The sequence below is a fragment of the Strix aluco genome, chromosome 3 (genome assembly GCF_031877795.1).
Source record: "Strix aluco isolate bStrAlu1 chromosome 3, bStrAlu1.hap1, whole genome shotgun sequence".
NCBI lineage: Eukaryota > Metazoa > Chordata > Aves > Strigiformes > Strigidae > Strix > Strix aluco.
In genome coordinates, this window is record NC_133933.1 from 72,213,903 (window position 1) to 72,240,205 (window position 26,303).

The 26,303-nt window shown below is 39.8% G+C and overlaps 1 protein-coding gene across 4 annotated transcripts in view; it reads left to right on the plus strand.

Moving 5' to 3' along the window:
- The window catches only part of THEMIS (thymocyte selection associated), an 83,112-nt gene that overhangs the window by 17,528 nt on the left and 39,281 nt on the right, over positions 1-26,303 (plus strand). For 2 of the 4 annotated variants that reach the window (XM_074819159.1, XM_074819160.1), the window contains exons 3-4: positions 5,527-5,985; positions 9,665-10,710. In XM_074819159.1, the coding sequence (XP_074675260.1) occupies positions 5,527-5,985; positions 9,665-10,710 (1,505 nt within the window). Of the gene's footprint in view, positions 1-5,526; positions 5,986-9,664; positions 10,711-12,119; positions 12,246-20,208; positions 20,297-26,303 lie in introns of those variants that run through there. The other 2 variants (XM_074819161.1, XM_074819162.1) reach the window with 2 other exon arrangements.

Here is a 26,303-nt window from a genome sequence, read left to right on the forward strand (position 1 = left end):
TAAGGTGTAAATTTGTCATTTGTCTAATTTAGTTCTTAGCTGAAGAATGATTCTGCTTTACAAAGTCAAGATGTCCCAGTCTTTGCTTTTCCTTGACCTTTTTCCTTTTCACTTTATTACATACACATGCTAAGCTCTGAATAGCATTGTATTAGAGTGTTGCTGACTTGTCCCTGTCTCCAGATCAAAGCACAGAACCGAATTGCAAGATGATCTTTTTCACACTGCCGTTGACTTCATTAAAAATATCCGCAGGTCTCCAGGAGTCTGGCACTGTATTTACATTGTATGTACAGTGCTCTCTTGCTGATGTTGATGCAAAGAAATATTTTGCTTTGATGTTATTTTCTATTTCCTCTGTCGTGAGTTATCATTTGCATGTGATGGGCTCATGTATCCTTTCACCGTGTGCATGCTGGCATAAATAAGCAATGCTTCTATTTAGGTTACTCTGGGGATAGCGTCTCTGTGAGTGAAGAACTGGGCTCATTGGCTTTAAACGAGCCTTACTCTTTGTCTTTCTGAATGTATTCGCAGTCTACAGAATTCCTTTTTTCTGCTCTGGCAAATCAGATCCTTGATAAAGGCCTAATCTGCCCTTTGCATTAGAGAAACCACTGCAACCGCAAGTTCACTATCTGTGTTATTTCATTTTATCCTCATTCTAATTTGTTCTTTTTCATGCCTCAGAGGGCCAGGCTATTCTTTCTATGCTCATACACTGGGTGAAAAAAAAAGAAGTGTACTGTTGCTCTAGACACTTCAATGGCTACATCTAACAGCATTTTGAACTACAATTTTCACTACTAACAAGTTAGCAGAGAGAGGTAATTTGCACAACACCTGAACTGTGTGCCAGCACAAATGTTTTCATTTTGTTCTGTTATATTCCTTCTTCTGCAAAAATGTTGCTGGGCTGTCCCTATTCTCAGGAGGGCCCTGGCAGTTGCTGCTATTCGTTTGTACGTGGTCTGACAGACATGTAGCTGAGCATGAATGTCCCTTTGAGCTCTCAGCCTCTGCAAGACACAAGAAAGGAGACTTGTCTGTGGCCATGCAGCACATGCATGGAGGACAGGGGTTAGGCACTAGAAGGCTCATCTTTATAGGAGATAACAGAGAGATAGGAGAGATGGCCTCTGCGGCAGGATGGGGAGAGGAGGATGCTCAAGCAGAGGAGATAGCAGAGTGGGTGGTGGAGGTGAGGGAAAAGAGGAATAGCAATGAAGTCAGCTCCAGGGAAGCTGGGAGCTGAGCTCTTCCCAGTCTTCTGCATTACCTTGGGGAATAGAAACTGCTAGTTTGGGACAGAAGGTCTTTCTGCTATTTTTTTTCCTTGAAGGCTACTTGCTGCTCTACTAGGTGAGTCTAACTATTGGTTTTCTCAGTTTTCTCTGGGGAAAAGAAGAAAAAGAGAGAATAAAAAGGATACTCCTTTCCTTCAGCACTCTAATTAACACTGAAAATGGGAAGTCTATAAAGCTACAGGGAGGTACACTTTATCACTATAACCAGTTGAAGAGAGCTACATATACTGTTCTGTAAAAATCCTTCTATCAAAACATGCTTTCCCAGAGGACTAAATGGGTGATCCTTGTGCTATGTTTTCTCTCCCATATCAGTGAAAACATTTTTTTCAGAATCCCAAACCCTCTCTTTCTACCAAGGTGTACATAAATGCCTAAAGCTTTTCTTGAAAATGATGGGCTGTTAGGTTTGGGGTTTATTAATTATCATCTTATGGCTAAGCAGGCACTTCACCTAGTAAAATGCCACTAGTTCACAATGAACAATGAGGGTTCATGGAGTGTGACAATGGTTATACATTCCTGTAGTTATTATGTATATGTAGTTATTCTTGTCTCTATCTGTAATTTTCCCCAAAACTATCGGGCATCAGTGCACTTTGGTTGTAGGCCAGATTACATTTAGAAAGTAGACCTATAAGACAATAATGCCAGCTTTCAATAAACCAGCTGGACTTTTTTCCAGGTTTGTTAGTTCCATCTGTCTTTCCCCCCAGTAGTCCACCAAGTTCTCTTAGGAAAGTCTAAGTGAATTTGATTCAGTCATTCTATGATTTATGAAAAAGTACAAAAATATTTTTGTTTGACCTCAAAATGTCCAACCTTTAGCATCTCAAACTTACCATATGTCTCCTACTCTGGAGATTTCCTTACTATCTTAGATTTGGAAAATATTTGCTTTTGTAATTTGATTCATAATGATTTGAATAAGGTTCTGAATTATTGCAGATAATGTTGTTTGGTTTTTGTGTTTGGTTTTGTTTGGGTTTTTTTTTAAATATATATCGAGGCAAGGAGAGCATTTATGAGAAGATACCATGGTAGATTATGGCACTTAGATAGGAACCACAGTGGCTTTCACCCATCATACCAATATAACTTTTTATATATTCACCTCTTTTCTGTAGAGAGAGAAACATATGGAACTTTACATACCCATAAGCATAAACAGGTGCCTATTAGGTGCCTCTACTTCATGGGTCCCATCAATACAGAAGCTAAGTATGCAAGGCCACATGGCTCTTTAGTTGCCTATGCAAACATTTTGTTACCAAAATTAAGAAAACCAGCAGAACGGAAGGTGAAGATTTTTCTGCTCCCAACCCTGATAAAGTCAGTCTGCCTGGGCCCAAGGGGATCATCAGTTATCCAGTTTTGTATGAGATCTGGTAATTATGTTTCCATATGAAACTTGCTTTTCAACCCAGGATGCTCATCAGTTTGTTGCTGAAATAGCTGGCTTCCAAATAGCTCTGCAGTCCCAGAAAAATTAGTAGAGCCTGAGCCTACTGTCAAACTCAGAGGAGAAGAATGTTTCTTATACCTGTACATTGCCAAATATTTTCAACTGGGAATGTTTTTTTAACATAGTTTATGGAGTTTTTTAATGCAGTTCTGGAGGTTTTCTAGGGGCGATGCATGTGCTCCTGTATTACAGATGGATAAACATAGTTATTGCCTTTGGGATACATCATATGTACTTTGAATACATTTTTTAATGAAGAATATTCCTATTTGCTTTCTCCCAGCACTGCTTTGAGATGGTGCCCATCTTGTGCTTGTAAAGCATGACACTGGAACACTGTTTGGGGGATACTGTCTTTTCCATAATTTCAGTTTGTCATCAGTGCCTTGTCACTGAGATATTTTCTACATGCTGATGAACCAGTTTGTCTTGGTCTGCACTGACAAGTCCAGTAGAGATTAGGACTGGGTTAGCTAACTTGCTCATTAATAATTGTGTTAAAAATGGCTGTGAGAAACATCAAAAATACTAGTGAGAAAGAAAATCGTGCTGAAGTTGTACATTGCACTTGTGCAGTTACATTCATGGATGTAGCTTCCTTGCAGCCTGGAAAAAGGCCTGAAGGCTTTCCCATAGTGCTGCAGTGAGGACGTATATGTAGAGGATGACTTTGCACAAGGGTACTAATTTCACACAGGAAAAGCTAACTGTCATACAGACAACTGGGAAGGCAAAGAGTTGCAGAAAGCAGTTACACAGGCACAACTAGTGACTATCTCTGCAATAGATCAAATAGGCTGTTACTCTTTAGGCTGCTGACAAGATCTCAGAGCTGTTAGTTGCTACAAATCCTAGTGGTCTCATGGGATACCTAGAACAAACATGCCCAGTCTGGTGATAAATTCAGTTAAAGGCTACTCAACAGACAGAATCCTAACATCTTCTTTAACAAGAAGGGCACTAAAGCTATGAAGTAAAAGTAACTTTTTTGTTACAGTGAAACAAGAATCACAGCAATTCTGTGGGGAAAAAAAAAAAAAAAGGAAAAGTTGTGGTAGAGGGAATGGTTTATCATATCCTTTTTAAAGAATGCAATCTTAAGGAGCTCATGTTTCCATTCAGGGCCCTCAGTTGTGTTGATTGTGGTCAGTGGGTGAAACTCAGTAAGGGAAAAGATGTGGTAGAAAATAAGCAATTTTGAAGTTATTTCTAACTGAAGCAATCTCTCAATCTAATTTGTTAAACAATCCCACTATCAGAGGAGGTCTAGAGAAAGGAGTGATTGTCTTCCCAACATCCACCAGAAGCTGTGTTCTGGCAGCATCCCACCCAGGTATCTGCTTGGCATCCTGCTCTTTTGTCACACTCTGATTCCTACAAGAAGAGAGTCATAGCCAGTGTGAACCCAGTTCCCACACTAGACAACTGGGGGCAGGTGGATGAGACACTTAAACCTTTGTAGACATAGCAGAAACCACTCATGACCTGTGGAGCTGCCACTAGACACAAAGAGTTTCTAGTGACGCCACGCAGCAATCCTTGAGTCCCCATTCCATACTCCATAACTGCCAAGGTGGGAGTATTCCTTTACCACAAAGGTACGGTGCCCTTTGTGCAGTCCAGAGGAGTCAAGAGTGTGGAGCAGCAGGAGCCATAGGGTTTCTGCTAGTTGGCTTTCGGGGAAGGAAGGAGAAAAGACGTTGCAGCTCCCAAGGAGCATGGCTGCTTTGTCACTGTAGCTGTAGCTACCAGTTAACTTATGTGGGTCCCCTGGCTTGCAAACTTGGCCTAGGAATAACCTCTACATTCAGTTATATTCACTTGGAAGAGGGCCTTAGTCAATGTTTGTCCCAAGAAGCTGCAATGTAATTCCACGTGGCAGCATTCACACTGCCATGCATGGGGAATAAGACAGCTGAATCACACATTTCAGCTATACCCTACTATTTAGTCCTCCAAACTGTCCGCTTCATCTTCCTCTATAAAAACACTCATGCAAATACAGAAATGTACATACTTTACTTGTAATGTGGAGTCTTAATGAGACAGCTCCAACAGGCATGATTAACATGAAATAATAATATCCCTACGGGATAGGTAAGCTCAGATGCAGCTTCTGCCTTGTAGTTCTTCAGCATTTTAATTGTCTTGTGATGCCCACAGTGCTACAGCACCCAAACTTTGAATTACTCCATCTGGTGGTCTGGGCTATCAGATATTCTAAAATCAATTCCTTTGCTCATTATCTGCAGGCACTACTTTTTTATTCATGATGGGTCTTTAAACATACTTGGTCTAGGAATTCGCAGTCTGTGTGTGGAAGAATACATAGTACAATGTTTAGCCAGAAACTTTACCCTGCATTTCACTGATCACATTAGTGCTGCTCTTCCTCCCACCATGTCTGCATTTTTTTCTTAAAGGTTGGTTTCCTGAGAAGGCAGATAAGAATTTAAGATAATTTTTCTTTTTTTCTGTAGCAAAGAAAATAATTTCTTTCTATTTTTACCATGGATATAAAAATGTTGGATATCAGAAATTACCTACAGAGTAAAGGGGCTAATTCCAGCTGCCTATGATTTGTATCATGTAGTTGATATTATATTTATAAAGCCACATTTCTAGCAACCTAATTCTCAGCTATGAATTATTTGATGTGCTTTGCTCCCCATTTTTATTGCATTCACAGCCTAAAAATTGTCATAGCTTCCTTTATATGTTTCCCTTTTTATAATGTAAGTTTTCTGTTCTTAGGTCTTTATAAGGTTGTGGCAGATAAAACTCCATATGTCAGCATTCAAGAAATTACAAGAAAATTCTCTATTGGGCCAACAAGATTTGGCCATCCATGTTTCTACAGCCCTGAGGATATAAAATTGGCAAACTTCACTATCAAACATGGTGAGCAGATCACCTTCAACTCAGTGGAAGAGGTCAATGGAATGATGGCTGTGAACTGTGGCGTGGTCAGAAATAACCAGTCTCATTCCTTTACTTTTCCCCTTTCACAAGAAGGAAAATTCTATGAGTGTGAAGATGACCAGATATATACCCTAAAAGAGATTGCAGAATGGAAAATCCCTAAGTGCAGAAACAGGATTGTCAAACTTTCTAATACTTTACATACCTGGGACTCCTCGAATCCACTTCCTGAGAATTTTGATGGCTGCTTGATTCTCACACCTGTCTATGAAGTGCAGGCAGTAATGAAATGTAAGTAGTAATCAAAGTCAATGTTCTGTTCATCTCAGTGTAGTAATGTACCTTAAATACACAGAATTTGCTTAAAATAGGCAGGAAGGATTCAGTTTTGTCAAAAATTCCTGACCCATATTTGCCACTGATGTTAGTTTCAAGATGAAGAAAGATAAAAATAATATTGCCCTTTTTATTCCTTTATCAGCCGTTAATTCAGATAGTTACCTTGCATTTCTTTCCATTGCTATCTTATTAATCGCTACATCATTGCAAAGAAAGTATATTGCATAAAGAAAACGTGGAGCTTAGAAATTCTGTTCAGTTCTCAGATTCTCTTTCTTTGTGTCTCAGACTTTGGCCATGGAGAAGCCACTTCATCATTTATGGCTATGGCTAGGAGGTAGAAAATATAGACATACATGTAACACACTCAACTAGTGTTTATTTTTCAGAATGAGGATGTTGCAGAAAGCAAACCTTTATTATTGTTCTCTATTGCAGAAACAAGTATCAATAGAATATAAACAGAAAAGACTCATGGACAATTTCTAAAACCTCTAGGCTTGAGGAAACAGGAAGATACTACAAAACCAATATTTTTAAAGGCTGTAATTCATGTTATGAGTTTTTATTTTTAAAAAAAAAATATTTTGTCCATGGTACATTATCACTGTTCTAGCTGTTCCACCAAAACACTGAAACTGCTGGGTCCTCTTCTTACCAATGTCTATATCTGTGCCTTAATTTTAAAGCCAGTTAGTGAAACTAGTCATGGAATAAAATTAGAAGGTGTGCAAGGTTATAAGCACACAGTGAAATTCTCCTGAGTTATGGTGACTTGAATAGCCAAGCTGCAGTAATGACCCATGTGTGTGTGCAGAGCGTACCCTCTCTGAACTGGAATACTTACCTAAGCAAAAAAACAGCTTAAGCTAAAATGTTTGACCTTGCTTGAGGACAATCAAGGCAGTAGATGGAAACTTGCTGCAATTTGACTTGTTGATGCACCCATCCCGTTAAAGTTTGCAGAATAGGAGCTTAGCTTTTGGGAAGGTTTTACTGCCTGTTGCGTTTACTATAAGCAAACCAGTGAGCTCCATAGAAATGAAATCCTAACAGAAATATGTCATTCATGAGGGTATTAAGCAGGAAATTTCACAGTTGAGCTTGCTCTGATGAATGGTGTAAGTAAATGGATAAAAGAGAAAGAAAATAAAGTGGGCAGAGACTGTTAGCACAATATACTATAGTTGTTAAATGTTTATCATGAGACATTCAGCTGTGCTTGCTATGTGATTTAATGTGTGAGTTTGGAAAATATATCTTCACGAGATAAAATACTTCATTTTCTACAACTCTACCTAGATTCAGGAATCTAACCTGTCTCCTAAAGCTGGATTCACTTAGGTGCATTCCTACACCCACTTAGATATATGTGTAGAATCAGTAAGAATTTAATGTTTCTAAAAAGCTTTATGAAGACTCAGAAATGTTTGGTATTCACTTGTCTTCCAATCAGATATTCCAGGGAGAGTTGTATTTGTTGATTTTATTCCATACCCATTTATGTTTCATAGTGTGCTCAATATTTGAGCAGCATTAAGTATGTCCTAAATAACTATTTAATACAAACTTGAAAAATAGGCTTCATGGTAAATGATTAACTACTTTCTTGTAGACCATGAAAAATGGATTTTCACCATTTTTAGAGCTATAAATAGACACAAGATAAAGTATAAGAAATACTATACACAATTCAATAAAAAAGATTCCTGATAAGAGGGATAGCATTTTCACAGGCTGTGGGCAGGAATCGTCTATACTTATTCTTAATAATGAACAAATTATGTGTGTGGAACTCCCCAAAATGTTCATAGAAAACTTTCATCTTCCCTTCATTGACTTTCCCTTGTGGTGTTTAGGATGTTTAGCACCTGAAGGTGTCAGTGTGAAAAAACAGAGTTGGAATAAACAGATCCTGAATCATTGTCATAAAACTCTGTCATATAAAACACATCTGATACTGACTTTTAAGTATAAAATATTGGTATGTCCTGCTACAAGGAAGTGTGAATCCAGGATATACAGTCCTTGTGTGCAGAATCACAGAATCATCTAGGTTGGAAAGGACCTTGAAGATCATCTAGTCCAACCGTTAACCTAGCACTGACAGATCCCATCTACACCATATCCCCAAGCGCTATGTCAACCTGCCTCTTGAACACCTCCAGGGATGGGGACTCCACCACCTCCCTGGGCAGCCCATTCCAATGCCTAACAACCCGTTCTGTGAAGAAATGCTTCCTAATATCTAGTCTAAACCTTCCCTGGCGCAACTTGAGGCCATTACCTCTTGTCCTATCACTTATTACTTGGTTAAAGAGGCTCATCCCCAGCTCTCTGCAACCTCCTTTCAGGTAGTTGTAGAGGGCGATGAGGTCTCCTCTCAGTCTCCTCTTCTCCAGACTAAACAACCCCAGTTCCCTCAGCCGCTCCTCATAAGACCTGTGCTCCAGACCCTTCACCAGCTTCGTTGCCCTTCTCTGGACACACTCAAGTAATTCAATGTCCTTTTTGTAGTGAGGGGCCCAAAACTGAACACAGGAATTGAGGTGCAGCCTCACCAGTGCGAGTACAGGGGTAAGATCACTTCCCTGTCCCTGCTGGCCACGCTATTTCTGATACAAGCCAGGATGTCATTGGCCTTCTCGGCCACCTGGGCACACTGCTGGCTCATGTTCAGCCGGCTGTCAATCAACACCCCCAGGTCCCTCTCTGACTGTGCAGGTCTATGTAGAATAAGTCTTATTGAAGAGAATCATTAAATATTATTTGCTTGTTAAATTTTACTGCCCTGGTCAGTGATCTGAGGTGTCACTGATCTGGAGACAAATTCTTAAACAAGCCTTAATTTCATAGTCAGCTTTGTGCTTGAAAGTTTTGCATCCAAAATTTTGCAAGTTCAGTTGTGACAAAGGAGTTGTTGTTCCCTGTCAGACTGTTAAATGCAATGGCTCAGTTCTGACAGTGAACAAAAACAGGAAAAGATGCAAGAGTTCCACAGAGTACCATTATAGTAGAAATTTCTTCATTCATTAACAATAAGTTTAGACTTTGTTATACAAAGGTTTTGTCTTTTTTAAAAAAGTGATATTATTTTATAATAATTATAGATGTTTTCATTGTTCTTATAAATATAAAAATATCTTATTTCTCCCAGATTGGCCATAGCAACAGCATGTGTTAATGGATTAAAATGGTTTTAAAATGCTCCCCCACACATTTCTTTAGAGAAACCATAAGTTACTATGAAATAAAAGAATAGAAATACATCTTGTACTCAAGAAAAAGTTTGGTAAGATAAACAGCTGATTAAAATTGGAAGTACTGTGAGAAAGATAGTGAACTAGAATTTTTTTTCCCTTTCCTTTTTCTTAAACTTTTGTTCACTTACACACCCTATTCTCATCTCCTCTTGTTTCTCATTTCCTTTGTGAGGTCTCCTGCATATCTGATAGCCATATATCTCAAATTAAAAGAGTTAGACTTTGACTGATCCTATTAACTGTGCATGTTACTATATGGAAGTGCACACCACAGGGAAGGTACTTTTCATATGTGGCCAACAGGACATGTATATTTTATTCAATGTCAGTTTGAAAACAAAAATCAATTCATTTCTTTTTCTTTTCAGTTCGAAAGGACATAGTTCATATCCTCTCAGATCTAGATGTCGAGGTCAAGGATATAACAGACTGTTATGATATTAACTCTTTCCTTCAGCCACTGTCTTTGGAAGATGTATTTGAGAGAACAAGCAAGGAATTTCCTATGGTTGCCGAGATAATGGAAGGGCCTTCAGGAGGCCAAAAACCTTATAACTTATTGAATACAGGGAAAGAGATTGTCATCTACAAAAAGTACCAGGCAACAAGAGTCCTAGCCTCTGAGATCAGAAGTGATTCCCCCAAAAGACATTTTTTAATCCCTATGAGCTACAAAGGAAAGTTCAAGAGAAGACCTCGGGAGTTTCCAACTGCCTATGACTTAGAGATAGCAAGAAGTGAAAAGGAACAGCTTCATGTTGTAGCAACTAAAGCCTTTGATTCCCCCCATAAAGAGCTTTTTTCTGTTTCGGTTGGAGATCAATTTCTAGTTCAGCAATGCCAGACTAGTGAAGTTCTGTATGAGGGAAGAAAGAAACTCATAGACGTTCTAGCTTGTGAACAAATACTAAGTGATACATATAAGAAAGTGCTCCTCCCTATGTACATGGAAGGTGGCTTTGTGGAAGTAATTCATGACAAGAAACAGTACCAGCTTTCTGAGATTTGCAAAGAATTTCATTTGCCTTTTAATGTCAAAGTGTCTGTGAGAGACCTTTCTGTTGAGGAAGATGTCTTGGCTGCTGTGCCTGGTCTGCAGTTTGAAGAAGAAATCACAGACTCTTATTTGCTGATCAGTAGTGCCAGCAGTCCAGTGGAGAGTTGGGAGATTCCTGTATATCGTTTAAACATGTCAGTCCATTTGCTCAGCAAAGATGTCCAGACAATTGTACCACCTGTGACTAAGACAACAGTGGAAGAGATCAGCGAAGAGCAATACTATATGGTGCGAAGATATGAAAATCAAACCCTTCATCCACCACCCAGGCCTCCCAAAAAGCCAGCAACGCCTGCACCAAAACCTGGTTTTGCAGTATCTAAACAAGGTTTTTCTGATGTACTACAGGCTCCAAAGGTAAGGTATCACACGTTGTCTTTGAATCTTTTACAATCATAGGCCATGTTGTGTCAGTTTACAGTCTCCATTTCATTGGTGTATTTTTATGGCATGTACACAGATGGCTCTCAGTTCCCTGTAACAGGCAAATTAGCCATTATAGACAACAATGGTTAAAATCTCCAGTGGGTGTTAATTGATCCATGAAGAACAACAGAACCATGCTGACTCACAGCAGAAAGCTTGGCCATATAATTTTGCATGGATAATCCTTTACCGCATTGATACAAAAGTGAAGAGACTCAAAGTGGCTGTGTTAAAATCTTTATTAAGGGAAGCATATGTTTTCATGATGTAAAGATAATTTTGCTCAGCTGGAAATGGCAGAATTAAATTCACAGAAAGGCAGGTTGTATAGATATTTTTGACCACATGGTTTTGTACTTACCTAAGTGGCAAATAGATTTGGAATAAAAAGGGTAGCCATTTTAGAATAGCATTTGATGTTAAGAAAGAAGTGCTCCTTCTGGGATCACTTTCTTCATGGTTAATCTAAGGCAATGCATTTGTTCATTAATTTTTGTGTTGAGTCTGGCTGAGATAGAGTTAATTTTCTTCACAGCAACCTGTAAGACATTGTGGTTTTGATTTCTGACTAAAAAAGCATTGATAACACACCAATCCTTTGACTGTTGCACGGCAGTGCCCCTACAGTGTCAAAGCCTTCTCTTTTCCCAGGCTGCCTGCCCCCTCCCCCCCCCCCCCCCCCGCCCCCCCTCAGCAAGGAGGCTGGGAGTGGGTAAGAGGTTGGGAGGGGACACAGAGGGGACAGCTGACCCCAAATGACCAAGAGATATTCCATGACATATAATGCCATGGTCAACAATAAAAACTGAGGGGATGGTTGGCCTGGGAAGGTAGCCATAGCTCAGAGACTGGCTGGACATTGTTCTGCTTCTGGGAGGTGGTGTGTGACTGCCTTTGCATCACTGGGGTTTTTTTCTTCTTTCCTTCATTTATTAAACTGTATTTATCTCAAACCACAAGTTTTCTTGCTTTTGTTCTTACTGTTGTCTCTCCTGATGAGATCATCATCTGGATGTTGAGGGAAGTGAGTGAGCACCTGAGTGGGTGCTTAGCTGCTGGCTGGGGTCAACCCACCAGTTTTCTTGCATATATTGGAAGAATCAAAGAAAGGCACCTTGACAGACTTTAATGAGCAAGACTGTCCAGGAGGTATTTAACTTTGGTTGCAGTTACTCCCATGTGAAAATACAAATTCCCTACAGGGAAAGAAGAAAAAACATTGGAAGTACTTTCAGGTCTCTGCACTGTGATTATGCTGCACTTTAAATGCAACGTAACTCATGGAATTATATTTTGGGGTGTTCAGGAAAAGCTATTTTTTGTGTTGCTCTCAAATTAAGGTCCAATTGTAACCACCCTGGAAGGGGAGTCTGTGTGAGTAACCCCTCCTTGCCTGCTGGAGGTGTTCCTCAGTGCCAATGCCAACACCACATGCAGGTCCACAGCTGCACAGAGGTCCTGGGAAACGATTAGAACAGACCTCAGGAGAAGTGAATGTGTAAGGTGGGTCCCTCAGATAAGGGCAATACAACAAATATCTACATCATTTCATTCTGTCTTTACTTGTACTATGGAAACTTGTTTTCTGCTAATCTGTGCAGTGAATCTTGTAGCAGCTTAAATAAGCCATCCTGTTAGGCTAGGGAGGATACACGAGAAACTGGAGCTAACAAGCAAGCCGTTGGCCTGGTACTGACCTAGGGTACAGAACTGGAGAAGAATTCCCTAATGTTGTGTTTCTGGTAGACCCATACCCTTGTCAGGAGGATTTAGACCTGCAGTTACTAATGGCTGCATGTGGAGCACAGGTAGATGCTGACTCTAGGCTAACCTCGTGCAGAAGACAATATTTTACTGAAGTGAGAAGAGAGCAATAAGGGTAGGAGAGGGATGAGCTGAGGTTCCTTTGCACATTCAAGAGTGAGAGCGACCTTAGACTGCAGCTGTCCAAAGAAGCGCGTTTAAGCAGACTGTTCCAAAGACATTATTTTTGTCACATGCTTGTTATAAATAAATAATAAACTGCAGTCAGAATGCTTAGAGTTATGCAGATTCATAAATCTCCTTCCCTGGAAAGGTGAAACAAGTAGAGATCCCTTATTCATAAGATTAAACATCCTGAGTTGTAACATAATAGGTTTAAAGTCACACAGAATGCATTATCTTCTCTATCCCAAGCACCACGAATCCTCTGAGAGGACGTGGATTGTAGTGGATAGGCTCTGCCTTGGCCTCTCTGCCAGCAGTAGCGATAGGGGAGACTGCATTTTCTTCTACATGTATCAGGGATGTCTCAGGGTTCAGAACGTTGGAAATTGTGCCAAACTGATAAATGGCCCTCTTTGCATATTTTGTGACTATGCATAGACTCATTTGCATAAATAACAGACGAACGTCCTAATGAGCCGAACTTAAGCTTGACAAGGTGGCAGCCTGGAATAAGCTTTAGTGCTGCATGAATTGCCATGCTCCTCCCGCAGGCAGCTCCCTGCCTGGTGCTTAGGGAGCTCTGGCTGCTTGCTGGAGGGTGGTGAATGGCTTCCGTGCCCACCAGTTGGGAAGCTCTGCCTGGCTTCGTGCTCCAGGATTAAATGCTGCTGCTCCATGAGTCCACAGAGGACTAAGATCCGGCTGTTTTATGCCAATACCTGAGGATGCTCTGCAAGGGTGGGTCACCTCTAGCTATGGCTTGTGCTTTGATCGCCTCTTAGCTCACAGCAAGGCTGTGAGGGCAGAGAGGCTCCAGCTGTCTCTGCCTGCTGTTGCCTGACCTTGGTGAGGGAACACTAGGGCCAGGAGAGGGACTAGGCAGTGTGCATTTCACTGTGCACTTTTGTTCATGCTAATTACTGAATTGTATGAGATTAGCTGCCAGCATGGACTGGAACCTCAGATGAGTGCAAGAACTGCCTTTGCTTGCGCGCAAGGTGCAATGCTGCAGACACACATGTTTGCACAGTTCAGAAAAGTCCGAAGACATCATGTCAATTCTCAAACTTAATATAGCTACATTAACCAAGCGCTCTGCCCAGTCTCTTCACAGGGCTAATTAAGTTGGCTTGGCTCCTGCTGACACAGCTTTCACTTCCAGAGCCTGGGGATCTCTCCTCTTCCCTCCACAGTGCAGCATAGACTTTCCTTTTCCCTCTCATCTGATCTTTTTGTTAGGATAAGAAACATCCAGACCACGTATGTTCGCAATTTTGTATTAGTTGTCAATTGAATAAAGACAGAAAACCCCAAGGGAAATACATGCAAAATAAACAAATTAAACAAAATGGTATGTATCAAATGATTAAATCAGTCTGATATTTCAGATATCAGATATCTATCTAATATCAGTATCAGATATCAGATATCTAATAACCAGTATCACCTCTACCCACAAACCCTACTGGCTTTGCACCCCCAGATGAGGATAGCGATGGTCAATTATACCCTTTGTCTAATGGTAAAACTTGGGATACAAGCAGTCATTCACAAGAAATCCACATTTTCCTCACTGGAATCATTGGAATAAAGTCCTCAGGGAGCTCTAACTGCCATGTTGAATTAAATAGTTTAAGCCATTTAATTTCTGATTAGTGAGCTTAGCCAGAAAATGAGAATGACCTAATAAAACCCTAGAAGGTAATGCTACAGATTTGAGAATGGAGCACCTCACTCACTTGTCAAGTTGTTCCTGGAGAGAAGTTCCCGTGGGAGGAACCAGTCAGGACCTCACCTTCTTGAAATTAAAATTCATTTAAAAGGAACAAGCCAGATGTGCTTGTTCTTTTCAAAGTTAGAACACCATGGTGAATATAACAAACCAAGTTTTTGCTTAGTAACTCCAGAGTAATGTTTCAGGTGGGATCCTGGACAGAAAAGGCTTGAAAATTGTTTCCTAAAACGTCCTTAGGCTTTTTACTTCCTAACTATACTTTCCTCCCCTTAAGGGGATTCAAGCAGCAAAAGTTTTCTAGCTTTCTTTTTGCTTATCAGAATTACCTGTTCAGCTGAGAGGCTGACATAGTGCTACGTGATCAACAGATTGAAAGAAATTATCACCAACACAGTTCCAGCAGTGAATAACCTTACAGATTTAAGAATGTGTTAATATATGTCCCTCAATGGCTTTGTTTTAAATGGAAATAATCAAAGAAGAGCCCACGCCAAACATTCCTAGGTGCCTGTTCATACTGGGGGAAGTATAATCAAGGCATGGAAGGCCACAGTTTAGTCCTGTAATACCCTGAGGACACTAAGTGCACTGCTTAAGGCAATTTAGAAGGACAGTATTTGGCTCCTGATAGAGTAAGAGAGGTTAGCTCCATCCAAGGCTATTTTCAGTGGTCCGCTTAGGTGTGTATTTAGCCTGAGCAACAGTAGTATCAGTAAAATACTCACCAGCTTCAAGTTAGGATTGCTGCTAAATTTCTTTTTGAATGTGGAACTGGAAAAGTCAGTCACACAGTAATCTGCTTGGCTCTGGCCAGAAAGCTGAGAGAATTCCAGATGGGGAAACTGGAATTTAATAAAATAGTAAGTATCAGGGCATGATCGTTAATCATCATTCTGTGCTAAGGTCCATTATCCTTCAAAAAGTCATTACAGTGTTACAATATCAGGAACTTCCTTGCTTTCTTGTTTTTTATTTCAAAATTAAAATGAAAGAAAAATTATCACTTCCATCTGGCTTTGCAGTTCTACAAACTGAACTATCGAAATCTGCCATTAACATATTTATCTCATCTGTCTTCACAGCAAAATGAAGACTTATCTGGAATTAAATTGATAAGACATAAACTGCATATTTCAGTAAATGAGTTTTCCTGCAGCGCCTCCTTTCCTTCCTCCTAACTATTTCTTTTCTGCTTCCTGAGCATTTTTCAAGTTTTTAGACTTTATAGAGTAGATTTAACACAAATATTTCTGCTGTGTAGCAAGAAACTAACCTTCCTAAATAAATACATATTAGAAAATGCATGCAGGTCAGTCAGGAAGGAATAGGTAAGAACAGACTTCAGGAATTAATAATCTTTCGGCACTGGAAATGAGGGAGGAAATTGTGGATCATTAGTAGATGCAAAAATGTGCGTATGCAAATGTAAGAAAGAGGGTTTCTCTCTGTCAGGTTCAGCATTGTGGCTGCTGAAGCTGCAGCCATGCTTCCTCTTCCTCTCTTTTTCTCTGTCCCCACTGAAGAGGATGTTTCTCTCTCCTTGGAGTCTCACCTTCCACCCTCTGTCTTCCCCTCCTTCCCCACATCCCATGTACTGTTGCTCCATGTCACTTTCCCATAGCTTTGTAAGTCCCTAATAAATATCATGGGAAGGCTGAAAGTGCAGCCCCTACAGATTAATGACCACCTCAAATTGTCATTGTGGCCAAGTTCTTGAAGTCTCTCAAAATGCCATGCTCACCCAGTGAGTTAGGTTCCAAATCCCCCCAACTCCTTCCCCTGCAGCTTCTCACTCCTCTGAGCACTACTTCCACACTGTGCAGCAGGGTCTCTTTCCTCCTAACACCCATCCTGTGCCACATTTCCCTGATTTCACCCAGACCCATGCATCTCAGGCCTCCCAACACTGCACTTGTCATGTGCCCTTCAGCCCCCACAACTTATATGACCTTGGTTCCCCAGACCTCTCTACTGCTTTCAGTCAGGCTTGTCTTTTTCTCTTCCTTGTTTCTTCCCAACACATCTCCCCCACTTTCTCTTCTCTCATGCAGTGCGCTGAAGCCAAGGCCACAGGCATTATTGGGTAGGATCTGCAAGACATTGCAAGTTACACATGGGTTTTCATCTCCTTCCCCAGCAGCGCCTGTTGCAAACCTCATCAGAGCATCAAACTGGAGCAGGCTGTAGATGATGACAAGTGTCAAGCCATTTAATTCTATTGCAGGTTGGACAGTCCGAGCTGAAGGACTTTGTATTGGTGTTCTGTTGCAGAGATCCTTGTGGCTATGTCCATACCCGGGGGTCATGACGGTTTTCTGGTAACTCTATATGCATCCTGGAATCATGCTGGGCTGAAGCCTGCATGTGTGCCATCTCACCTCATGTCCTGGGCTTTTCTGCAAAAGAAACCAAGCAATGGTGGCTAGAGAAGCACTCTCATCTGCATGATGGGGATCCAGGACTGCTGGGCACACTATGGACTTTGTATGAACCAACAGGAAGGAGTTAGAGGAGCAGGAAACGCTAAAGCCCCAGCTAATAAATGTCTGGAGTTTCCTGATATTAAGGCATTAAGACCTCTTTCTCTTTTAAACAACACTAAAAGCTTAAAATTTCCACAGAGGAGCATCAAGTCTGTAGTAGGCACTTACTGAGGATTGATGTTACTCTCAAAACCAAAATATAGTGGGGAAGATAACAATGTGCCTGCCAGAAGGACAGGCAGTAGATAATTTCCTGAAAAACTAGCAGGGCAATCTGAGGTATAAGTCTCATTGCAGAAAGCCGTTACTGCTACAGGAAATGCTGATAGAGTACATGAAATTAAGGAAGGTACAGATGAACATTTGGATATGCTGACTGATGAAAATGCCAACTGGTTAAAAGCAAATTGCTTAATTTAGAGCTAAAAATGAATTACTTGGAGAACAAAGAGAAAAGAAATATCAAAATAAAAAGGATGCCCAGAAGAAATAAAAAATTGGACCACATGAAAATATGGAACCCTTGATAAGAAGAAGGAAAATTCTGCACAGAGTGTATGAGCCAAAAGCCATTGATGTCAGTAAGGGGAGAATTGGCTGGCACATTTTTTTCTCTCTTGCAGAAAGTACACAACATAACAAAATACATAACATAACAAAATCAGATAATTATGTATAATTATGAAGCAGGACAAAAAAGTAGGAAATTAAATCCAAAATTCTAGGAAGTACTGCAGTAGAATAACTCTCCAAAAATGTAATTTAGGGGGGATCTGAAATGGTTTTTTTTTCATCTGGTGTTCCAAGTGGCTAGTCTTCCCCTGAGGCTGTTCTCCAGGCTGAAGTCTATCATTTGCCTTTCTCTTCATGGCAAGAAGGTTGGAAAATTAAGTTCATGGATAGTTGATTATTGAAGTGCTACCTATTACAGCCTGTATTTTGGTCTGTTCAGAAGTCACCATAGAGTTTTCCAGTTTAAACTGGCCAGAGATAATCTACCCAGAATGAATTTCCAGCAGGAAACACAGTCCCTGTACTCCTGCAATGCCCGCCTGCAGCACCAGCATGCCACGATCTGCCTGGAGCTCCTGAGGCTCCTGCAGAGCCAGCTGCTGGAACTCTCTGACTCCGTCCCTGCTTAAACACCTTTAGGGATTCTTCTGGGCTCCGAAGGCCAACCAGCACAAGGTGGCTGATGTCTCTGCTAGTAACTCGATCTTCAAGTTCGTGGGGCTGCTTGCAAACAGCATACTGGGACTGGGCCTTGGGGTGTTCTAACTCCCAGATCACTCCCGGGAACTGTTTGGGAAAGAGCTAGTTGGCAGAGGTTGAAACTGAGCCCAGGGGTGTTTACAGGCACTGTTTAATCAACTAGTGTTGATGTAGCCTGTGCTAAAACAGAAAAATAAAGAAAAGGATGCTCATCAGAGTCACTGAAGTCTTGTATGTGGTCAGTGTAAAAGAAAGCACTGACATTTCCCATTTCCATTACACTTTCCTTCATGAAATTCAAACTTTTGCAGTACTGTCAGAGCTGGGCATCCCAAAACTGAAGGCATCCCAGAAGGTTGGGATTATGCTTTGAAATATATTGCCCCATGAAATGAAATAAGAAAGTTGCTGTCAGTGTGACAGCAGGGTCAAATCCTAAAGGACCTATAGGCATGACTCACATTTTCCAGAAAGTCCTTGCAGTGAGGAATTGAGTGATTATCAGGGAACAAAAAGTGCTGTGGAGAGACACATCAAATGCATTAAAATTCGTAAAGACAGTCTGAGTCCTGGGCTTTCCTCTCTGCTTTTCGAATGTGTTAGTCCAAAGACATGACATAAAAAGCATGATGATAATAAAATGCATAGTGAAGTTTATCAATTATTATATGAGGGAGCTTTTAAAGGCTGAAAAACAATGTATTTAATGTCTGTACTGAGAAAATTAATTTCCCTTCTTTATGGATAGACATGTATAATTTACACTGAACTTTGTCAAGGTATTTAACAGCATTATGTTCTTGTTCTACCTCAGGACATGAAATAATTTTACTTGTAAATATTTTAAATGGCAATATGTTGTGATGCTGTGATTCAGATTTTGCTCCCATTGGTTTCTTTTTCTCTTTTTTTAATACAAAGTAACAAGGGGTTTGAGGAGGCACCGGGTATTCTATTTTTGTTGTGATTTCTATGCTGTCACTGAAAAATCAGAACAATGATCCCAGACTTGCAATGACTGTAGGCAGTGACTTGTATCAATTGTCCACCTGAACCAGTGTGATGGAGTCTCAGTAGAGTATCACTTGATAGTAGTCACAGGGGTAAAAAAGGAAAAGAAAGAAGCCTCTTTGCTAGCTTGTGGCATGCCATGCACCACCCTGATGGACAACACAGTGGCTAAAGAATACTTAGACTCTGCACTAATTAGGACTATAGATCAGCTAGAGATGAAATCTGATTAATAAAGCAGAATAAAGCCTTTCCCAAAGCATCATTTTCTTTTAAACTTTAAGTGTTTGAAAAAGTAAATAATATTTTATGTGTGAAATGAAGAACTCTATCTGGAAGCTACTTTTACCGATCCATCTGTTTTGCCTAAGTGGTATATGCATGCTCTGTAGTACTGATGAGGAAAAGAGTGGCTGAGTTTGCTTGTGAATTGCTCTCATTTGAAGGGAGATGTGCCAAGCAATTGAACAGCAGCTCTTCAGGAAAATTCTGGCCATGCAGGGAGTGGGGTTTGCAGGAGGTCAATACATTTGGTTTATATTCCCACTTCTGTCACATGCTGCTTCGGTGACACCAGACAAATCACATAAATATCATGGCCTCAAGATACATGAAGAAACTGCCGTGTGTGAAGAAAGAGTGTGGATTTACAGCTCATTAGTTACTTTATATGGATGCTTAAATCTCAGGTAAATGTAAGATACATTGCCTCACTTTCAGTAAGGGTCAGAGCTACCTCACATTTACTCTGGAGCAATAACCACACAGACAGTTGCTATGGAGTAGTTAATGAGCTGTAAATCCACGCTCATTTACTTGGTGGCAACTTGTTCATATAGCTGTCTCTTCTGTCTATGAAATGGGACACAATACTTCATTTTCCCATCTCGGATATTTATAGAGACAAGCATAATTTTTTGCAGGTATGCAGCTTTTTGTGCATTGGCTACCACAATAGGAACAACAGTAACAACAGAAATATAATAACAGCAATGAAATTCCTGGACACTAGTACATTTTAATCTTGCTTAAAGTTTTCCACTGAATGTTAATTTACAGAAGAGGTGCAAAAAGCAGGTGACTGTTGTCTAGGACAGCTGGATTCTGAAGTGTGGACATTTGAAAGAGGAAGAAACAAGAAAGAAGAGAGGTGTGAACTTGTCCCATTTAACATTGCAAGGTGTTAACCTTGAGGCCCTCTAACACCTTTGTAAGTTTGGATTTTTGTTAACCACTTCATAGTTTATTCTTATAGCAGACATCAGCCTTTGTGCTTGCCTTCTGCATCTGCTGTGGTATATCTGGTGTCTTAAGCCTAGTCTTCACCTGTTGGTTTATAGAAGGTAGCAGTTAGTTTCAAGACATGAAAGGTTATGGATGGAAACTCAGATGCTTCTCAGAATGCCTCCATACATTTCCCCAGTTTGTGGGACTTTGACAGATGATAACATTAAACTAAAAGCCGCATGTTAAAGGTTAGCTTGTGCAAGCATGCAAGGTGTCAACAAGGGAAGAAAATGAGGAAAGAGACTGCTACAGTATGAGTTATATCTATTTTTATATTGATAGATCATATTTGGATAAAAAGTAGTGGGACGTAACTGATGATGTATAAATGAATGCTGGACTAAAAGGCCATTTTTCTAAGTCAACCCTAGCACACAGCCTTTACAGCCAAATCATTTATACTACTTGCAATGATGAAACAGCACCACCATTCCGATGGAAGACTGGATTAAGGAGGTAGGCTAGGAAGGTGAAATTGAGAACTAGTGAAACAGAAAAATGGGATATCCAGTTATCTTCTATCAAACTGTGAAATGGGATGGGAAAGCAGAATTTATGTAGGATGGAGGGAATTGCATTTTTGTTATAAAAAGGTTTTTTTGAGAGGGAGGATTTTTCTTTCTAAATATGTTCTTTTCCTCTTGTGAATACCTAATTCATAACTATCCCGCTTTTAATGTCTCTCACATAAAAATGAAAAGCAGTGTATAGTAGAAAAAATCTGCTCTGCTTGAGCCACACGCAATGATTTTAAAATGCATACATACACAGTGGATAACATGAAATATCTGCTGTTTATCTTCTGCCTTGCACCTTGTTGAACAGAGACGGACCACAGAGGTCTTGGTTTGCCTCCTACTTATATTCCATACTGTCAGCATCTGACGATATAGACACACAGGCTACAAACCTCCTACACTACCGATATTCCCTCTCTGCTCTCATGGTTCAAGCAATAAGAATGTGAATGCAAAAATATGGAAGCTAAGAGGAAAACAGAAACTAAATCCTTAAACAGCAGGCTTAGATTTTGTATGAGGCTTTTCGTTAGTTTGCACCTTCAGAAAACACAGAGACAAAATCCTCTCATGAAATATTGAAACCACTTCTGCCCCATATGAACATCTGAATGTGAGAGATCTCCCTCTATCCTCCAAAATGGAAAGTAAACCTGCTTATGAATGTTATGAGTTATTGAATAATAATATGCCAGTGGTCTGATGCTGCTATTGTTGAACCTAAATGAAAAACCTTATTAATCATGGATTTGACAGCTCATTCAGTTATAATAATGTTTCCTGTCAATCCAAGCTCTCATTATAATTGGATCTTACTTAGAAAGGAAGATGCTCCATTGACTGCTCAGATGGAGGAAAATACAGGTTTGAAAATGAAAGTATCAGTCTGAATTCTGTTTCCAGGGAGCCTGCTTATGCATGTACAAGTTGGATAACACTTTAATCCTTGCTGTATGTCACATTTGGACGTTGCTATAATAAGATTCTCTCACTGACTAGACACCAGCTCTAGAGTCATGGCAGTGAAAGTGAAAGCAGGAAGAGTAAATGAACTTTTTCTTGGGGATGTTGGTATATCATCACTACAAGGTAGTTGCAAAGAATTAAGTGAAATAGATGGCTTGTCTACATAAAGAAGTGTGCTAGGCTGTGAATTTACAATTAATTTGGTTTCCTGTATGGCCTCTTTTGTGGTCACTCAGAGGATTAAATTGTTTCAAACCAAGGCAATTCAGTATGCTGTAGGAGTGTTTACAGAGAGTTAGTGGCAAGGAACCATAAATTCATACCCTGACTTACTGCGCACTATCTTTATAAACAAGGCCAGAGACAGGACAAACAGCTGAGAAGGTTATAAAGGCAGATGAATATTCAGGCCAAGACTGAAACCGCTTAAAAATGCATCTCAAATAAATGCCATTTAGAGGAGATTCTGTGGGCAAAAATCTATAAATTGCATATTGGAAGCCCCGATTCCATGGGTGTAGCAGAGGGAGGCAGTGTATTTCCATGCAGGTGGCAGTTCATTAAGGACACAGAAGCCACAGCGTAAGTATGTCTTAGACTCAACTTAAAAAATAAAATTTGTACAGAAAGCACTTTTCTAGGGCATCAGAAATGATAATTCCCAGAAAGTGTTCTTGCTCACTAATAAACCAATGTGTTTACAATAAATGGGAACTTAAAGTAGCTTTCTAATGAGTAGTATAATGTTAGCAAACATGGAGACACTAAATTGTTTTCACTGCCCTGTAGGACAAGCAGCAAATAATTTTGTAACATCAGGCCAATATACAGATCAGAAAATGGTTATAAAGTAGGAAAGAAACCTATCATTTATAAATATGAATAGTAAACACTCCCTACAAGAAATCATAGGGGGACCTGAAGATGAAATTTTTGATGCAACTCGTTTTGAGAAAAATAGGTGTTTGAAAAAATCTGTCTGTTCTGGCAGAAAATAAAGAGAGGCAAAGTAGCCAATGGGAAACTGTTGCAGCTGGTGTAAACGGTATGACAAGTCCTTTTACAGCTCTCATTTTGGACATGACTGACTGATTAACTGATGGGCAAGCAACTTTATGTCAAATTTAAGCAACCCCCTATCCTCCTTCAAAACACACAGTGTAGGGTCACCAACATGCTGGGATATCAGAGCCATTTGAGTATTTGTAGTAGGGGCAGTGAACATTTTCTTATTATGTCCCAAGAGCTTTTAATTTATGACATGGCCTACAAGTCCAGTGGGGCTAGAAGGCAAGTAATCCTAACTGCACAAAGCCAGTCTTCCTCAATATACATGTAGAGAAAGGTCTTCCTAAGAAACCAAATGATGACAAGAAGTAATATTCTAATGCAGGATGAGAATGATTTTGTGATAAACTAAACATTCAGTAATCCTGTTAACATCTAGTAGGCTTTGGGCATTAAAAAGAAATCATAAAATTATTTTAATTATTTAATTCTCAGTTTTCACCCAAAAGCTAGCCAAAATTTAGGAATATCTAGTATTTTGTGAATTAATATGCCTTTCTTGGAGCTTCATGTGCAGCGATAGATGAGATAGCTATTTTTCAGAGTACACATGAGCTGTATCTTTTAAAGGCTTGTGTAAGTTTAATTTAATGGAATTCATTGCATGAGTGTAAGGGCTTACTGTTTGTGTGCTTGCTCCTACAGCAGATATACACACTGGGAAGAAGTGAGTAAGCAATCTTTTCTCCCTCAGTGCCTCAACTAGATGAGGCGCAGGAGGGAGAATAGGCTGCAACCCATACCAGAATTTAGTAGCGGTACTGAGACAATATGCTTGCTTCTATTATTTGTCTTCAATCATTGCAGCTCAGCACTATCTTTTACTTTGCTTTGTGCCAAGCAGAGACAACTTAAGTCTTCACTGAGAGTGCAGTGCCTGAGAGAAATAAGGACAAGCCTAAGAGTGAAAGTAAGCACTGCAAATGTGAACAGGAATAGAATTCCAAAAGAAAGTGAAAAGGGTTTGTTTCAGTTTTGTTGTTGTGAATTCGTTTTTAAAGTTTTATGCATGAGTAGCTAACTGATTTCTCATCTCTGAATGAATAAATAAAAGTCAAGATTTGTTTTGGGTGAAGAGTTAATATCAAAGAGGATTTCTTGTACCAATAAAGTGCAAAGATTATCCAGTCATAGACCAGAAGTCATCATTTGAGAAGTCATCATATACAACCACTCATGTAGGGTAAATCTGTGGAGGTTATGCAATGGTTTGTAAAGTGCCTATTAGCATAAAAAACCCATAAAATTTGCTATGAAACTATGCAATTTGTATGATAGAATAATATTTCAAACAATACTTTTTACAATATATTACTTGATCAGCAGCTGTTAAATGCAAACAATTAATATTTATATTCATGGGATATCTGCGAAAAGGTCAAGTAGGAGACATTTTAATCCATGTTTTCAATTTGTGGCTATATGGTTAGAGTAATAAATCATAGCAGCTTTAAAAAATAACAACAAAAACAATGATATATGACTCTAAAATTTCTGTGAACTGCAGATGAAACTAATTTGTTTTTCCTGGGCACTTAAACACATTTTCTTTATTTGTTGGTTGTCATCTCTCATGTAATTACAAAAAGACATTTGATACCTAATGGCATAAAACATGCTAACAATTTCAAATTAATGGGAACTAGATTATTTCAAAAGACACATTGCCAAGCACTGCCATTATATTTTTTATAACTTTTTCAAATGTACAAATGTAATTTGTATTTACAATTTTCAAATGTAAATGCAACTTTTCACCCTGATTGCAGGTGCAGCACAGCTGTAATAACACGATAGTCTGCGACACTAATGTATTGATTTAAAAAAACCTTTACAAATTTTTTACGTCCTTATACATTGTGTGCACCCCTAGCCAAAATGTCGTGCTTGGGTTTCTCTCAACATGTAGTGTTGTTCAGATGTAACCACAAAGAAACCTCTGCTCCAATATGAAAATGCCTGTCAGAGCATTTGGTTTTTCTAGCTGACGCCGTTCATTTAGGCAGTTTCAAATGGTTTCCTTTCCGAAACCCACACTATGAGCGATTTTTCAACTGCTCTACTGTGTCTACCTGCTCAGCTGTGTCTATATTTTGATGCTTATGTTCTGTCTCAGACTGTCAGTGCTTGCATAGATGGGCCTCCCAGAACACATGCAGACTTGGTTTAAGGAAATACAGCTCCATTCACTTTGATAGAATTGAAACTTTTTCCAAGAAGTGCGAATTTGGAAGATATGTTTTGGAAAAAGAAAATGGCATGTGTGTTTGTTTCTTCAGAGCTGACCCAGCATGTAACAATGACCAATGGGCTGGGACAGCCCAGCTCCAGAGAAAGGCATCTTTGCTTAGGTGGCCATGTGCATGCTACATCTCTAAGCTTCCATTATGGCCTGTACTGTCAGCAGCACCTAGAAAGCTAAGTAGACACTTTGTGGTTAGCTGAATCATGTTTTAACTGTATTGATGAGGTTTCCTGACCGTAGTCAGAGCAAGGACATGGGAGCATGTAGGTAGGTTCATGTAGTTATGTACATTTTTATGCCTTGATCTGGAGCTGAACTCCACCCATGGGTTAATAATTAACCCAAACTGAATGATAGGTGTCTCTTTTTCATGATAGAGCTGTGATTAGTACATTTGTGTAGGGAAAGGGTCACCACATTATGGCTGCTGGCACGCATGAGGCCTGTCAGCAGTTCAAGTGAAACCCTGGTGTCGTGGCTGTGTTGACCCGGACACCGCAGGGTTGTGTGGATACAAGGTCTGAGGGATGAGGTGAAACCCTGGTTCAGACGGAAGTGCTTTGGCAGGGAAGATTAAGGCTTAGGTATCCCTGTGTCATCCAGGAACCTACAGCACACCTGTCTGTAGAAGAAAAATCCCATTCTCAGAGGACTATTTTCATCTCCAGCCTACGAGCTGCTCTAGTGTCTTGCCTTTTTGTCTCTCCCAGGTTATGTGTCATGTGCTTTCCTGTTGTGCACATTTCATTCCTACTGAAGTGAGAAGGTGTTCAGCGAAAATGTGTAAATAAGCATTTAACAGAATTACTTAGTAAGGCTGGAAAAATTTGGGATTGTCAGATTTGTTTTTCTTAAATAAAACAAAATATTGTCATGCCAATTCTCTCTGAGTAAAGAGATAAAGTAAGAATCCAAATGTAAGCTAGTCCTCCTGTTTCCACAGCTCTTGCAATGTCAGTAATTGAAGGGCACACTGGATTGTAGGATGTCTAACACATCCTTGTTTTCATCCACAACTTTGCTTTTGTAGCATTTTTTATAACAGGAACTAGGGGCACAGATGAGAAGGT